The sequence below is a fragment of the Elgaria multicarinata genome, chromosome 4 (assembly GCF_023053635.1).
Source record: "Elgaria multicarinata webbii isolate HBS135686 ecotype San Diego chromosome 4, rElgMul1.1.pri, whole genome shotgun sequence".
Classification (NCBI taxonomy): domain Eukaryota; kingdom Metazoa; phylum Chordata; class Lepidosauria; order Squamata; family Anguidae; genus Elgaria; species Elgaria multicarinata.
In genome coordinates this window covers 58268391-58284285 of record NC_086174.1, presented here as the reverse complement: position 1 = coordinate 58284285, position 15895 = coordinate 58268391, and the positions used below count along the sequence as shown (strand labels likewise).

The window sequence follows — 15895 nt, the reverse complement described above, 5'->3', positions numbered from 1 at the left end:
AGAGACAACACATCTTTACAAATTAAAGTTCTTATTCAACATTAAAAATGTTCACAGTTGTTCAAATAATTTAGAAGTTTGCCTGCTAGCAAAAAGGTCATGTGGCTCTCTGCATTACAGTTGTGCCTGCTTGGTCCTGACAAAAGTGTCATGCCCTAAAACTTTAAAAAGACTTTGGAGGTTAGAAATAGCTCTGCAGTGGTTCTCCAAGAATAACTTCAAGCTGTTGAATTGTCTTCTGGCACTGATGTTCAACTTCTTCACATTCATCTGTGGGGGGAAAACACACCAACTAAAATGCTTGACAAGAAAAGCAATTCAGAGTTGTATGACCTCCCTTGCCCCCTTTTATGTGTTTTAGTGTTTACACCTTTTAAGGAGGCTAGGAAATCACCACCATTAGTACTGCTAGCACTAATGCTGGAAACTTCTACAGCAGGTTTCAAACAAGTTCTATGGACCCTGTTCACACAACAAGCTAAGGCATGGTGATTAAGCGTTTTGAGTTAAACATTATGGCTTAGCGTGTTGTGTGAACCATTCCTAACATGGTGGCTACATAACCACAGTTTAAACATGCTCACTAACTATTTGCTGCGAAAGGGTTAGCGGCCTAGCTACGGCTTAGCGTGTTGTCTGAACAGGCCCTCTGAGGAATGTATTTAAATAGTACAAAAGTACTATGTTGAATTATCACTACCATAAGGCAATACAACCCAGATTTACTTAAGTTTTTATAATGCGAGTGGAATTTGGCCTTTGCTGATCACAGACTTGACATTGATAATGCAACAACTGCTACCACGAAGCAACTTTGACATATACAATGCTGCTGCTATTATGAGCTGATCCACTTTGCAGAGTAGAGTAGGAAGGCACCGCTATGCTAGCAAAAGTCATCAGTGTCACATTGATGAGAAGTGTCATGTGAACCTTGTTGTTTATTCGTTCAGTCGCTTCCGACTCTTCGTGACTTCATGGAACAGCCCACGCCAGAGCTTTCTGTCGGCTGTCGCCACCCCCAGCTCCCCCAAGGTCAAATCTGTCACCTCCAGAATATCATCCAAACATCTTGCCCTTGGTCGGCCCCTCTTCCTTTTGCCTTCCACTTTCAGCATCTTCTCCTGTCTTCTCATTATGTGGCCAAAGTACTTCAGTTTTGCCTTTAATACCATTCCCTCAAGTGAGCAGTCTGGCTTTATTTCCTGGAGTATGGACTGGTTTGATCTTGCGGTCCAAGGCACTCTCAGAATTTCCCTCCAACACCACAGTTCAAAAGCATCTATCTTCCTTCGCTCAGCTTTCCTTATGGTCCAGCTCTCACAGCCATAGATTACTACGGGGAATACCGTTGCTTTAACTATGCGGACCTTTGTTGTCAGTGTGGTGTCTCTGCTCTTAACTATTTTATCAAGATTTGTCATTGCTCTCCTCCCAAGAAGTAAACATCTTCTGATTTCCTGGCTGCAGTCAGCGTCTGCAGTAATCTTTGCACCCAGAAATACAAAGTCTGTCACTGCCTCCACGTTTTCTCCCTCTATTTGCCAGTTATCAATCAAGCTGGTTAACATGATCTTGTTTTTTTTTGAGGTTTAACTGCAACCCAGCTTTTGCACTTTCTTCTTTCACCTTCGTCATAAGGCTCCTCAGCTACATGCTGTATATATGTTGGATTGAAACCTAAGTGTGGTGGGGTTGTCACTGGCATGCCACATCCAAACTAGTCCAGTAGGATGCTACTCAGCCAGGCCAGCAAAAGCGCCTCTGTCCCAGTGCAACTGTAGTGTCAAGGACTGCCATAAACAAGAGTCTGCCACCTCAACACTTGCTTAGATTTATTAAGCCTGCAGAGTTTGTCCGCCTTTAAACGGAAGACTTTTATTTTAATTTCAAATTTACTTAAGCTGTTTAAGTATCCTGAGTTTTACAGCAGGCTAATTGACACTTGCTCTCTTGCAAAGGGCCCATCTATAACACACCCAAGTCCTAATAAGCAGTTCCCAAAGTCTGAAAGGGATGACAACTGCAATGCTAACGTCACCCACAGATGACTGGTCATGAACACCTTTAAAAACCATGGATGTTTGCCAACAAGTTAAACTTGCAGTTTAAGGTTTCTGAATCTGGTACTGTAGCAACTCATTACACTTGGAACATTAACATGACTTATTACAGTTACTTCCTTTAATGTGCTGAAGCCACTCAATAGAGAGAGAAAAAGGTTCTCTTTCAGTTGAAAACAAAATGCACAGCCCATATTAGATCAGTGCTGGGCATTTTATGTGCAGTTTGTGGAAGTGTTCTCGGAACCTATCAATATAGTTTGTTAATTCACTTCAACTGAACAAGCAACCCAAAGTGTCAAGGGTTTTCTCTAGGGACAGGTTGTTCACAGACTATCCTGGACTCTGTAGAACAGGGATAGGCAACCTGGTGCCCTCTGGATGTTTTGGACTACAACTCCCATAAGTCCCACCTAGCATTGCCAACAATCAAATTTTCTAGAAATTGTAGCCCCAATCATCTGAAGGGCTCCAGCTGGCTTATCCTGTCATAGAGAAAGGATAGGACAGGAGTATAGCAATGTTTTCATTGAAAGTAAATATAAAGCAAAAGAAAAGCATGTGATACATTACCTTCCATTAGCTCAGCTAAGAAGGGAATAGACTCCGGTAGTAGCACCATGTAGTTCTCTCTGATTTTTTCAGCAAGTTCTTTCAAAGCTAACAAGGCAGCAAATCGAACCTAAACAAAGGAACAGCCAGGATCACAACAGGGCTTCTCTACACCACGTTCCTGCGTTCAGAGACCCAATCTCTAGAGGAGATGCTAAACACAAGTCTGCCTATGCAAATTCAGAACCACAGCTTTATTAAAAATGGACCAATAAAATTATTTCACAGAACACACAACCATCTGCTCTCTCATTTACTGAAACGTGTCACTTCCCAATTACTATTAAGAACCGAAGAGCTGTCTGGATCAGACCAAGGGTCCATCTAGTCTAGCATTCCATCCACACGGTGGCCAACCTGCTATTGTTTCTTCCCAAAGAATGAGCCTTGCATTAAGTTAAACACTCAACCAGCTGCCATCTTAGTCCCATCAGAGTGGCTTTAGTACAATATTCTTTCAAGATCCATCAAGCTCTGCTACTTACCTTGGGTGATTCATGCCGCATCTTCAGCAAAATCTGATAGTTCAGAGGCTTCCACAGAGAGTCATCTGCCATTGCAACTGCAAACTGAGCTATACATGGGATCAAGTGCATCCCTACTCTTTCCTGGAACCTCTCTTCTCCCCCAAGAATGTTTTCCAACTATTTAGAAAAATACAACCACATGCATAACAAGTGAAAAGTCAGCATATTTTCATTTCAGCCAATTACAATATTGTACTAGCTAGTCTCCCCAAACTCTATGCTGATCACCAAATCTTCAGTTTGGACATTTTGCAACTAGAACATTTTAACAAGGGATTCTACCCTTTGGAATCCCTTGTCAGCTAATCCATTGGCGGGGGGGGGGGGGGGCAGCGGTCGGAGTGTTGCCCCTCTTGGGCCACCCCCGACTGCTTCAGGACTGTGGTTCTGCTTCCAAATAAAGCAGGTGCTCCACGTGCAGCATATTTTCAAGCAAAATTCCTGCTTTTCTCACTGCTGCCATGGCAACAGCAGAAAATTCAGCACCGAAGGGGTGGAGTGTCAGTGCAGGCCGCACATGAGGCCTGGAGGGATGCATGCAGCCCGTGTGTGTCACCCACCCCTGGTTTAAACAGCCATGAAAATGCATTATGTGAAGAAGGGAATTAATTCCTTAAGGGCGTCTAGCAAGTGTCTGTGCTGTCAACAGCTAAATCATAATCTGTTTATCAGTACCTGATTGACCAAAGGCATCATTAATGTCCCTGCCCTCTCTTTGCTCACAAAATGATGGGAATCAAAAAGGAAGATTTTGTGTAAACAATCAAGGATGGACTGTAGCAACACACAGCTTTTTTCAGTGTTGTTCTCAGAGTCAAAGAAAGCTTCATCTGCAAATTGAAAACAATGAAGGAGACAGACAGGAATGAGGCTCTTACATACCCAACATAACATTCCTGGGGGAGGGGATTTGCACAAGCTTCAAATGAGGAAAATGTCAGAACACACTGAGGTTAAAGCAGACATTTATACAACATACAGAAAAGGGCAACATTCAGCCTGTGATCTTGACTAGTTTTGTTGAAACTATTGTGACCACTTTCCAGAGGGGTAGCCCTGTTAGTCTTTTTGTTTTTCCTGCAACCGTCGTTTGTCTCCTTAAATAGCTTTGTGCTGGATCAACTGCGCTGACTGAAGTAGACTTCTCTGCTCTCTTTGTTCATGACAGCCTATCTAGCCCCTTGAAAATATTACACAGAGATCCGGAAGACCCTGATGAATGGGGAGGGGGGATTCCCAAAAGTCAGGTGTAGGGACCTTCTGCGAGCAGAGCCCTCCCTCTTACGGAAGGTAGATGTTGGATCCAGCCCTAAAATAATTATTATGGCATAAGCTTTCATGGACATTGTTCATTTCATAGATGCTATTTTTAATGTGCTACAGGACTCTTTGTTGTTATCGTGATGTGGTAACGCTACTAACTGTGGTATCTGGCTTCCAGAATATACAATTCATCATGTTTTTGTAAAATCAAACTTTAATTTGGCAAAAGCACAAATTTCTAGCATTTATGGTTGTAGGGAGGTCCTCTACCTAAAACAGTACAGGTCCTCTACTTATCATAGGATAGCAGAGTTGGAAGGGGCCTACAAGGCCATCGAGTTTGACAATACCTGACAAGTTGCACTCCTCATCAAAACCTTATTTACAGTAGGACAGGTGTCAGCCTCAGACGACAGCTCAAACAGAATTTGTGTAATTCTTATAATGTGTTCTGCTTATAATGAACTTGCAGAATTTTGACTTTCTGGGTTGAAAAACCTTGGGTTTTGACTGGCAATAAGGTTGTGAAATTAGTACATTAAAACCAGGAAAAATATAAAGTCAAATTGATAGGCATTGAATTAAATTTCACAGAAACTTCTTTTTGTTGTATCTGTTGCTACTGGAAACTTACCCGTTTGGGAAGTATTGATCTGGTTCAGAATGTCAGCAAAAGGCTTCACTAAATGACCGGCAAAGAGGGTGAACAGTCCTTTTAGCTGTTTGGCAATGCAATCTGCCAATCGGCAGAACGTCACCAGCCTATCCTTTGAGGCACCCTCCGTTTTGGCCCAATCAAAGAGCTGAAACAGAGAGGAGAAACTTAGTTTTGGAACAAGCATAAGTTGCTAAGACAGAAGCATGTCAAAACTCCTACCTTGAAGAAGAGGGGTCTGAAAGACATTTCAGAAAGCTTCATGACCATGCTGATTAGGCACATCATAATATGAGTCTCGATTTTCCCAACTTCCTCCAAATCATCCTAAAACAAAACAGTTGGCTTTACAGCAAAGTCACAATATTGACTTAATAGTTTGTGTTTTTACTATGATTAATATTAACAATGTCCTTGAGTTTTTCTTTAGTTTAGGTTTATAGTTATCTTTCGCTAACTGGTCAATATTCAAGACTCTAAAATGGAGAATTGGTGGTATGATCCTGCATACAGTTGGGCTGCTTAAATCCCATTTGCCAATGAGATTTAAAGCAGGCTGTGGCATTACCCCACAGTTCTGTTCCCTTAGGTATGTCTGCGATTTGTATGTCTAGTGAGTGCAGAATGTTAGACTGAGTGGGTGTGGCTGATGATGCTGTGAAAGGGGGGAGGAGTATAAATGTTGGTTAGTTGGTTAAGAGTTGGGAGTGTCAGTTAAGATTGTCAGTGGTGTGGAGAGTGAAAGGAGATAAGATTTTAAGAGACTTAAGATTACTGTTATTAAAACTAGTAGATTAAGCAGGTTAACTTGAATTTGAAGTAACTAAGATCTGTTAAACAAGAATAAACATTTTATTTTGTTTTGTTACCTCAAACCACGTATCTGCTTGGCTTTATCACCTGCTCTACAGTTACTATCGTAAACACCTTATATATAACCTTCAGCTTATTACATACATGGTAAAACCTTTTCAGATTCTAGCCTTTACCCTCAGGTTGTTCAAGTGGTGGCGCTTGGCTTGAGGGGGGTTTGTGTGCGACAAAGCCTGGTGTGTGAGGCCTGTGGCGTGACACAGGCAGTGTGCAGAATTGTAGTAATCTCTCTGATGAGATTAATAAACAAACATTGCTCATGCTGGCTGGAGATTATGGGAGTCGCAGCCCAACACATCTAGTGGGGAACCAGGTGAAGGATGGCTGACGTATCTTGTAAAGAACTAAGATGTTCGTGCCCACTCCAAAAATATCTCGCATATACTACCTGAGAGTGTTCAGCTCTGAAGTCCAGGGCCTTCATGAAAAATGTTGTTAGCTCAGACTGATGGGCAGTGAGTTGATCTTTTCCCAGAATTATAATATGCTCCTTCAGAATATCCATAACTGCACCCAGATGGTTCTAAAAAAACAAAACCATGTAACTGATAAGACGTAAATTCACATCACCACCTACGGGGACAAAAGCTATTTCTAATTATATTTTCAAGATTATTGGGGTTTTCCTTTAATAAGTATTTTCCTATTGGAATATGCTTTGGTCAGCATAGGAACACTCAACACAAGATCTGAGAGACATGGATTTTTGACATTACTAGTAATCATGAAATATTCACCCCTATTTCAGATGATGGTATTTCCTTTCCCCTCTAATTAATCTCTATAAAGATTATTTATATACCACCACATAGCTGAAGCTCTCTGGGCGGTTTACAAAGATAGCATCAAACTGATTTCCAAATCTGTGATGATTCTACAGCAGTTGTCAACTGAGGCCAGTGCCTGTAAAATAAGATCATTTGTGGGTGGAATTCTCCCACCTTGCATCTTCTTAAGCATGAAATCTCTTCTTTTCTGAACTATTACCCTTTTCTGGTTTAATATAAAACAATACCTCTGAGTAATAAGCACATTTGCTTAATTGAAGAACTGAAACACAACTAACCTTACAAGTTTTTGCAATTTCACCGTAACATCTTGCAACTGCTGGCAGAAGAACTCTTGATGGAAGCTTCGTTGCTAGAGTAGTTTTCAGAGACGTAACACGTAGATTAACGTGAGATGAAGGTCCCATTTCAACTGCAATTCTTTCCAAATGGACCACCTAATAGGCAGTAAAACGTATAGCCTAATGAGTTCACAGAGATGCCTCTTCACACATTTTGCTTGACTGACTCATAAATTCCTCACATTTACGTTAAGAGCTATTACTCACCTGCAGCAAGACATCTAGCAGATACGGACTGAGGAAGCGTGGCAGCGTTTCTACGATTTTCAATAGAGCCGTCACAGTGCTAAGCAAGTAAATTTCACTGGCAACCAACTCCTTTTTGTGTTTCAGTATATTTAGCAATGCTGGCATAAGCCTAGAAGTAATATATGTACTGAAGATTAATCCACTTGTTTCCAAATAGACCTTCTCACAGTAAAAAAACAAACTAAAAAGGATATTTTCACATCAATTCTACTCAAATACGTTTCAACGCAGATTGTTTGAAATTGTATTGCAGGCAAATAAATCAAATTAAATGTTCTTGAAATCATTAGTTGAACTTCAGCTGCAGTTACAGCATGGAAAATGTAGCTTTGTGAGACCTGCTTGGTAGTCCAGAATATGCACAAGACAGTCATACAATGGAAATACTCACCCGCATACACAGCATATTCACATGATAAATCTGAATTCGACTCAGCAAATCTCCGGGCTTAAGGTACACCAGTTGGCACCGTGTAGAGTGCACCCTTCCCAAACTTGGTGCCTCCTAGACTTCCAACTCCCATCAGCTACAGCCAAGCATGGCCAATGGTCAGGAATTCTGGGAGTTGTAGTCCAAAACGTCTGGAGGGTACCAGGGTGGGAAAGCTTGGTGTAGTGGCTAAATCTGTTATTTTGATACTTGTATTGCTGTATTATTCTTTTATGTACATTCATGGTTATGTTGTTATTAGGTTTTATGATTGTAAATCTCCCAAGGGCATTTGCCAGTTGGGTGGTATACAAATCTAAGAAAGAAAGGAAGAAAGACAGAAAGAAAGAAAGAAAGAAAATACATAAATAATGGGAGTTGCAATGCAACACATATGGAGGACACGCCAGGTTGGGGAAGACTGATCCAAAATGCATAGTTGAATGATTATTTATTGTGCTTGAAAGCTTATACCTTGGGAGCTGAGGTATCGCCAGCGCTTTCAGCACACAGGTGACCTCGGCTGCACACAGCAAAGCACTTCCTGCAACATTTCTTTCTTCCCTCCCTTCCGCAGAAATCACATCAACGGCAGTTTTCAGCACAGTCACAAACAGCTCAGGGTTTTCTGCACCAAAACACTTGCAGAGCAACTTCAAGCTGAACAACGCTGTCTGCCTATTGACCGCCTGTTCCTCCTCGGCCTCTTGTGGGTTACGCTGCACCACAGCAATGAGATCAGGAACCATTTCTAACAGCAGCTGCACCTGAAATGCAAAATGAGAGGTGCAGTAAAGTACTTACTCAGGCTTCAGTGCCAACTAAAAAGAAAAGAAAAAGAAGGGGTATCTTTCTGTTCAAAAAGCAAATAAGAAACTCAAGGAGTGATCGGCTGAGATCTCTCACCAATCCTCAGTAATAACCAAGAGCCATGTCCTGTTGAAAGCCAGGATTGGTTACCCAAACTTTCCCCGCTGTTCTTCCCAAGCCAAAAACAAAATTCTCCTTTGCCAGTTGCATGAGCAGCTTCCAGAAAAATGTTTTTCCTCTGTGTCCTTGCTTCCTTTTATTTATTTACAAAATTTATAAACTATTCAAAATAGAAAATCAAAGTATTTAAAATAAACCCCCACCCCAACTGGAAGGCAACCAATTTCTATGGCAGCAGAAACAGAGACAACTAGAAGTGCAGGTTACCTGCGTTTGCTGCCATTTTGTGCGTTGCTGCAACTTATTATTCAAGAGCTCCATTGCTTTACGTCTCACGGAAGGCAGCTGGTTGGCCATCAGGCCCCGGATGACAGGAATAAAGGTTTCTGTTGGCATTAAAGCATTGACCTAGAAAAAAAGGTCATTTCAGAAAAGTGTACCATGTTGTTGTTTTTTAAAAAAGTGTAGGTTCCTACCACAGTGTTTGAACTGTTTTGATTTTAGAAGAATATCAGGGAAAAGACTTAGTTAACATATAGGTATATGTACACACACACACACAAATACATAGATTAGCACTCTAGGGTTCTTTGGTGCCATATAAATGTCAGTTTCCCACTGGTTTTGCACCAGAACATCTGGGGAAACTTAAAGCTGAACAGGCTCCTAAGCCAATTACTGTATTTCTTTGATTCTAAGACGCCATCGATTGTAAGACGCACACTAATTTCAGTACCACCAACAGAAAAAAAGCTTTGATTCTAAGAAATAATAAACGCACCCATGATTCTAAGACACACCCCATTTTTAGAGATGTTTATATGGGGGAAAAGTGTGTCTTAGAATAGAAGAAATACGGTAATATAATACATAATATCACGTCCACCATAATAAAACTTGTCCCATTCGAAGCTGGAAGGAAGTCACCAGCACCAGTAGAAACTCACTTTATCCAGTACATCATAGGCCTTATTGAGCAGTGCCCTCCAGAACTTCGCAGTCGGTGCATCTGCATTTTTTTCCACTGAGTTTGCCACAACATTAATGTAACAAAGAATGTCTTCCAACAATCTGAATAAACAACAATAGTGAGTTACTGACCACCACAAAGACATACAATATTTTCAAAAGAGGGAAGTCCAAAAGTAAAGCACTTATCTACTAGAATCAGGCCATGAGGCAGAGGGACCATGTGCATAGCTGGGGGTTTTGCTGCTGCAGTTCCCCATATGGGGAAAAAGATTGAATTATGTTTTCTATGGGTTGTAACCAACATTAATCCAACTTAAATCCCATTCATTTCAATGGGTCTACTCTAAGCAGACTAATATCGGATACAACCCTAAATGTATATACTATGGGTTGGATCCAGATTCAATCATAATTGGAGTCATCCCATTCATCAGGACTAACTTGGTTCCCATGGATTTCAATTGATCTACTCTAAGTATGACTAAGTCTGGATCCAACCTTATGAAAAGCCAAATAAAGGAAAACCTCAGCATTTATTTTAGAACACTTCCACCTCTTGTGATCACAGAGAAAACCTTTAATGTCACATTCATGTAACAGCCATTTTTTTAAAGGTACTTCCTACCCAAGGTTTAAGGAAAAGTTTCATCTTTTCTTTTCCTCTCTTGCTTCATCTTTGCATGCTGGACACATATTTGTACCACGTGTCTTACCTAACAGACTACGGTTCCAAGTCCCCAAATATATATCTAGTAGGTATATGGAGGGAGCAATCCTACGGCCCCCAGACAGAGCCTGGGGGCCATAGCATAGTTCAGATTCCTGCATCCGAGGTCAGAGACAGTGCTTGGACCTCGGACCCAGGAATCCGAGCTCCCCACCCCCTTGCAGCTGGCACAGAGGGAATGTGTGCTGACTGCCTCTCCGAGTACAAAAATGACCCCAGGGAGGAGGCAGAGAAGGCGTGCTGGAGGGTGGGGAGGGGCCTGGGGAGGCCAGCTGATGCTGTAATCCGAGGCCTCCCCTGCCTCCTTTCCTTCCACTCCACAGAGCCTGTCTAGCCAAATTTTTTACATGCAATAAGTATGTCTAAGGTGCTTATGTTTACATGCATTAGGTAAGCAAACTACCTCTGTTCAAACTCCTTTAACTGCTCAGCATCTTCACATTCAACTACCTAGTTGATCAAGAAAAGAAGGGAACAAAATCAATGATAGGGACAATATCATGTGAATGGTAAGAAAAACAGCCCTGGTGCAAAAGCCATCATAATGAGATGCCTGTAGATAATATTGAGTAGTATTTCATACATTGTAAAGCACATAAAATCTGCAGGGCTGCGATTTTGTCCTGGTATCCAAGTTTACATCTCAAAAATGAGTTGTTTTCAGAATCCTATAACCTCACCTTAATTTTCATTTGTTTAAGAAAACCCAACACTTTAGCTGTCATGATTACGGAAAAGAGCCATAGCTCAGTGGTAGGTAGAGCACATGCTTTATGTTACGGAGGTCCCAGGTCCCATTTCTGGCATCTGGAAGTAGGTCTGCCTAAAGCCCTGGAGAGCCACTGCCAGACACTGAAGATCAGTGGTCTTCAACTGGTCCAGATCTGAGAGCCACCTTGGACTCCCAACCTGCAACATGGCTCCCACTTTCACAATTTTCTCCATGCCCAACATGGCAGCAACAGCTTTGTCATGATCCACCAGTTGAAGACCACTGCTATAGATAATAAAGTGCTAGAAGGAGCAATGGTCTGACTCAACAGAAGGCAGCTTCCTAGGTTCCTGACTCTTGAAAACACAGTAGTGACGTTCCATTCATCAGATTCTCCACTGAACAATAGGATACAGTCTTTCTGGTGGCAGGAACTAAGTGTGTACACTCTTCATCCCCTTCTCATCATTGCCTTATTAGTTCACACCCAGGATATATGGATGGTGATGGTCTGAAAATCCTGAGCTCCTTGCCTGCTTTGCCAACCTCTTCTCTAGCAATGGCATGTCAATCCTTTAAGGTGGATTCCTGCACTGAGCAATGGGTTGGACTCGATGGCCTTATAGGCCCCTTCCACCTTAAAGGCAAATGCAGGACAGTGACTCTTGAATATCTAGTTCCAGCCTTTGGCCTCATTTATACATGACACAGGCCATGGGTAAAATGCTAACCCATGTAAATGTTTGACATGCATCCCAGCCCATTTAAATACATAGACCATGATGACTGGCATGCTAACACTACAAGCAAATGATCAGGCATACGTGGCAAGCACATTTCTATGTCATGGGACACATATGGAACACTTACATGGGTAAGTGCTTCAGCTGTCACTCATGTCATATATATAAACTGTGGCTTGGATTTCTTCTAGGGTAGGCAACGGGGGGAAAGGCCACCTTACGTGTCTTATTTAAGTCTCTGCCCCCATTCCTGAGTCAACTCGTCAAACATGCTGCTGTTATTTTAATGCTGCTTTCATGTGCAGACTTTGCTTATAATAAAGTAAAATGTAACTAATTTACTTTATACACGTTGCCAGTACATTTCCAGTCACTAACAAGCAACACTAAATGCGAGGCAGCAGTCAATAGGAAAAATGTTTCGGTGAATTACAGAGCTCCATGGCAAATGGAAACCATATCAAATCATTAGAATTTGCCTTACTTTTTTCACGAAACTGTGTGAAGCCAGAAGCTGTGACATGAAGGAGACTGACAGGAATTTGAAATGCCTCAGCTGTTTGCCAGAGTGAGAGTCCACATTAAAGAGCGTCGGTTCTTGACAGTGAGGTTTTATCTTGCGTGGTCTTTCTTTCTTTTGTCCAGGATCATCTGTAAAAACACACCCAAACAATATTGTTTCACTAAAGCAAGAAAAAATGTTTTAGTATAACTATGAATGCTAGATTAAGGGTGCAATCCTATACATGTTTAGACCACAAAATGTCCTACAACTCCCAGCATGCCTCAGCCATTGCAGGACTTTTTCTGTTTAACCATGCCCAGGATTGCACTCTAAAAGGTCTTACTACCAAATGGCCCAAAAAGGACAGTTCTTAGAAATGACATATTTATTTATTTATTTATTTATTTATTTCCTAATTAAATTTCTATACCGCCCAGTAGCCAGACCTCTCTGGGCGGTTCACAAAAATTAAAACATTCAAAGTATAAAACAACAGTATAAAACCATAATATAAAATACAATATAATATAGCTTACAGGAGTCCGTGCATCTAGAATTATGTCTTTTAAAACTATTTTGCAACTTGAAAAACCAAATACTATAACAGGAATAAATCCTGAAAATTAAGATACATTTATTTATTCTGCATAATCATTGTGTGCCGGGGTGGGGGTGGGGTTTGTACAGATTTTTTTGGTCAGGGCCTGGGAAGGAAGGCGAGATTTGGGGGATATTGATGACAACAGATGTATCATCAAGAAAAGGGAGAGACGTCTAGAATGAAGAAGCTCCACCACCTGAGACCACCAGTCACCTCTTTAGCCATTAACGGACAACAACTGTGGTGCTTTTCTGCCATTCCCACAACAAGGTCTAGATGTTTGCTTCTTTTAAAAGGAAAAACAAAAAGTGGCAGGTAGATGACATGAGTAGTCACTTTAGCCATTGGTACCAAGCATACACAATGGCTCAGTTCAGACAACACATTCGTCAACACAGTGTGAAAACTCCACTCAACTGTTCAAGTTTTTAGGAGGTACTCCCCATACAACATGTTCTAACTCCACTGTTGTGTGACTGTGGTCTACCGTGGAGTTGAGTAAAATTCACTGACGTTTGATTGACTGTTCCTCCGCCCTCTCTCCACCCCCAGTCTTCTCAATGGTATCCCATGAACCATTGTTGCAAAAAAACGGGGAAAAAACCAATCCTGGCAGCTCTCCTAGAGCGGCACTCACTCCTTTCACCGCTCTTGCCAGGGAACTCTGTAGCCAGTGGGAAAAGTCAACTCAACGCAATGGAAAACCCCACGAAGCCCTCCACACAACACAACGGTTGTGCAGGAACTCTCCTCTGCACAGCATGGATATTCAGCATGAAGTGTTTTCCAGCGTGGATTTTTCCCACCAGACAATACATTTCTTAATGGTGGTGTAAAAACTCAACCATGGAGTTCTAAAACCGCTGTTGAGAAACATATTGTCTGAACTGAGCCAATGGGTTGGATCCAGCAGATGGCTCCCATGGAAGGAAGGGCTCCTTCTATTACCAGACAGCCAGAAGATTTTTGTCATTGGCTAAACAGACTATCTTTGCTGATTTCTTCCTCCCACTGCCATCCCTTGAACATCTGCTCTGCAAGGTTGGGGACTGTCTAGAATGGGGGGGGGGCAGGGGAGAGGTGGCAATGGGGGACCACAGAGGGTGGGGAGAAACGGCAAACATCACCACCTGGTTTTCCGCCAGCAGGAGCCTTCTGAGCAGATTTCCGCTTGGGGACATTCCCACTGGCAGAATAAAGTTCTGGATCCAACCCATGTAAGTTCCATGGAATGCATTGCATTCTCCTCATTCTGGCTTCTTTCAGGAATGCTTAAATTTTTTATTATTTATTTATTTATTACATTTTTATACCGCCCAGTAGCCAAAGCTCTCTGGGCGGTTCACAAAAATTAAAACCACAATAAAACACCCAACAGGTTAAAACACAATTACGAAATACAGTATAAAAAGCGCAACCAGGATAAAACCAGACAGCAAAGTTGATATAAGATTAAAATACAGAGTTAAAACAGTAAAATTTAAATTTAAGTTAAAATACTGAGTGAATAAAAAGGTCTTCAGCTGGCGACGAAAGCAGTACAGTGTAGGTGCCAGGCGGACCTCTCTGGGGAGCTCGTTCCACAACCGGGGTGCCACAGCGGAGAAAGCCCTCCTCCTAGTAGCCACCTGCCTCACTTCCTTTGGCAGGGGCTCAAGGAGAAGGGCCCCTGTAGATGATCTTAAGGTCCGGGTAGGTACATATGTGTTTAAATGTGTTGTAGGAAATAGTATGGATGCCCTTATGTATAGATATTTGTTTAGAACTTACACTCACACAAGCATGCAGCCACATGGAGACCACTTTAAATATCTCCCTGCCATGCTATACCATGCGAATCTGCTGATTTTCTCCACTCATGGCCCTCATGGCCACAAAAACCGCTTAGGGGCAGGACAGGGAGAAAAATCATAAGAACTGTGCAGGGTGCTACGGCACAATACCTTGTAACATGGAGCCAACAACATGATAACTAATTTAAGCCACTTGAGTACACATTTCCTAAATAAAGCAGAGAAGAAATAATGTTAAACCTGTGATTATCAACTATATAAGTAAGAATACCTGAGCTGGCTTATATCCAAATGCTTTTGCCTGACTGGTTTATACCCTGTCAGAAGCACACAAATTATTTTCTCTCTCTCTAGCAATTAATTACCTTCTTTGTTCTCTGGCAGTTTAGTTAAATAGTCCAGCACTTTCATCAAACTCTGTAGCTGTTGGATTACACTAAATTCACAGCATACAGAAATCCAGAATTCTGTGTCACTTTCCAAAACAGTATCCTGTATAAGATAGGGAAAAGAAAAAAACACACACATCATTTCAAGAAGGAAAATTAGCCAGTTGCAGCAAAATTTTAAACACACACAGTACAGATGATTACTCTTTACCTTCTCTCCATTAGCTACTGCTGTCACTGATTTTGTCACGTGCTGTTCAAACAACAGCACTAGGAGAATCCAGAGAAATCGCTCTCCGCCCAAAGTGCTTATCAGCTGTTCTAGGATCGGGAGGCGGCGATGCTCAGGCACATGGGGCAAAGCATCCACAAACACACGGATTATTTTTATCACCACCCCTTCCAGGTTTCCTGCAGTTTCTGAAGAACCACTATCCTCCTCGGCCTGTAAAGCAAACGTTCAGGAAATCAGTACGTTGTACATGGAAACTGCAACCTGTTGAGGATCTGTATAGTGCTAAAGAGGAGAAAAACGTGGCAGCTTTTCTAAAACAGAATGGAAAAATCAAAGTTTAAATCGAAGTGGGAGGGCTTAATGATCTGAAGGCGTCAAAAGACCGCGGCATTGTCTATTTTTGAAAAACAGCACCAGCAGGATTGTGTGTGCTAGTGGCAAGGTTCTAGAGGTCACAAGCGACTGGAAGTCACTTACGATCAAATAC

The 15895-nt window shown here is 41.8% G+C and overlaps 1 protein-coding gene across 2 annotated transcripts in view; it reads right to left on the bottom strand.

The window, feature by feature from the left end:
* Positions 1-14: 14 nt before the first annotated feature.
* HEATR1 (HEAT repeat containing 1) overlaps positions 15-15895 on the bottom strand; it is a 54974-nt gene continuing 39093 nt past the window's right edge. For both annotated transcript variants that reach the window (XM_063124349.1, XM_063124350.1), the window contains 16 exons: positions 15385-15618; positions 15150-15276; positions 12370-12536; positions 10834-10880; positions 9679-9802; positions 8999-9139; positions 8276-8568; positions 7330-7480; positions 7060-7218; positions 6382-6516; positions 5343-5447; positions 5100-5268; positions 3878-4032; positions 3161-3319; positions 2637-2745; positions 15-270 (listed from right to left, as the gene is read on the bottom strand). In XM_063124349.1, coding sequence (XP_062980419.1) covers positions 182-270; positions 2637-2745; positions 3161-3319; positions 3878-4032; positions 5100-5268; positions 5343-5447; positions 6382-6516; positions 7060-7218; positions 7330-7480; positions 8276-8568; positions 8999-9139; positions 9679-9802; positions 10834-10880; positions 12370-12536; positions 15150-15276; positions 15385-15618 — 2364 coding nt within the window. In that variant the 3' untranslated portion in view covers positions 15-181. The remainder of the gene's footprint in view (positions 271-2636; positions 2746-3160; positions 3320-3877; positions 4033-5099; positions 5269-5342; positions 5448-6381; positions 6517-7059; positions 7219-7329; positions 7481-8275; positions 8569-8998; positions 9140-9678; positions 9803-10833; positions 10881-12369; positions 12537-15149; positions 15277-15384; positions 15619-15895) is intronic.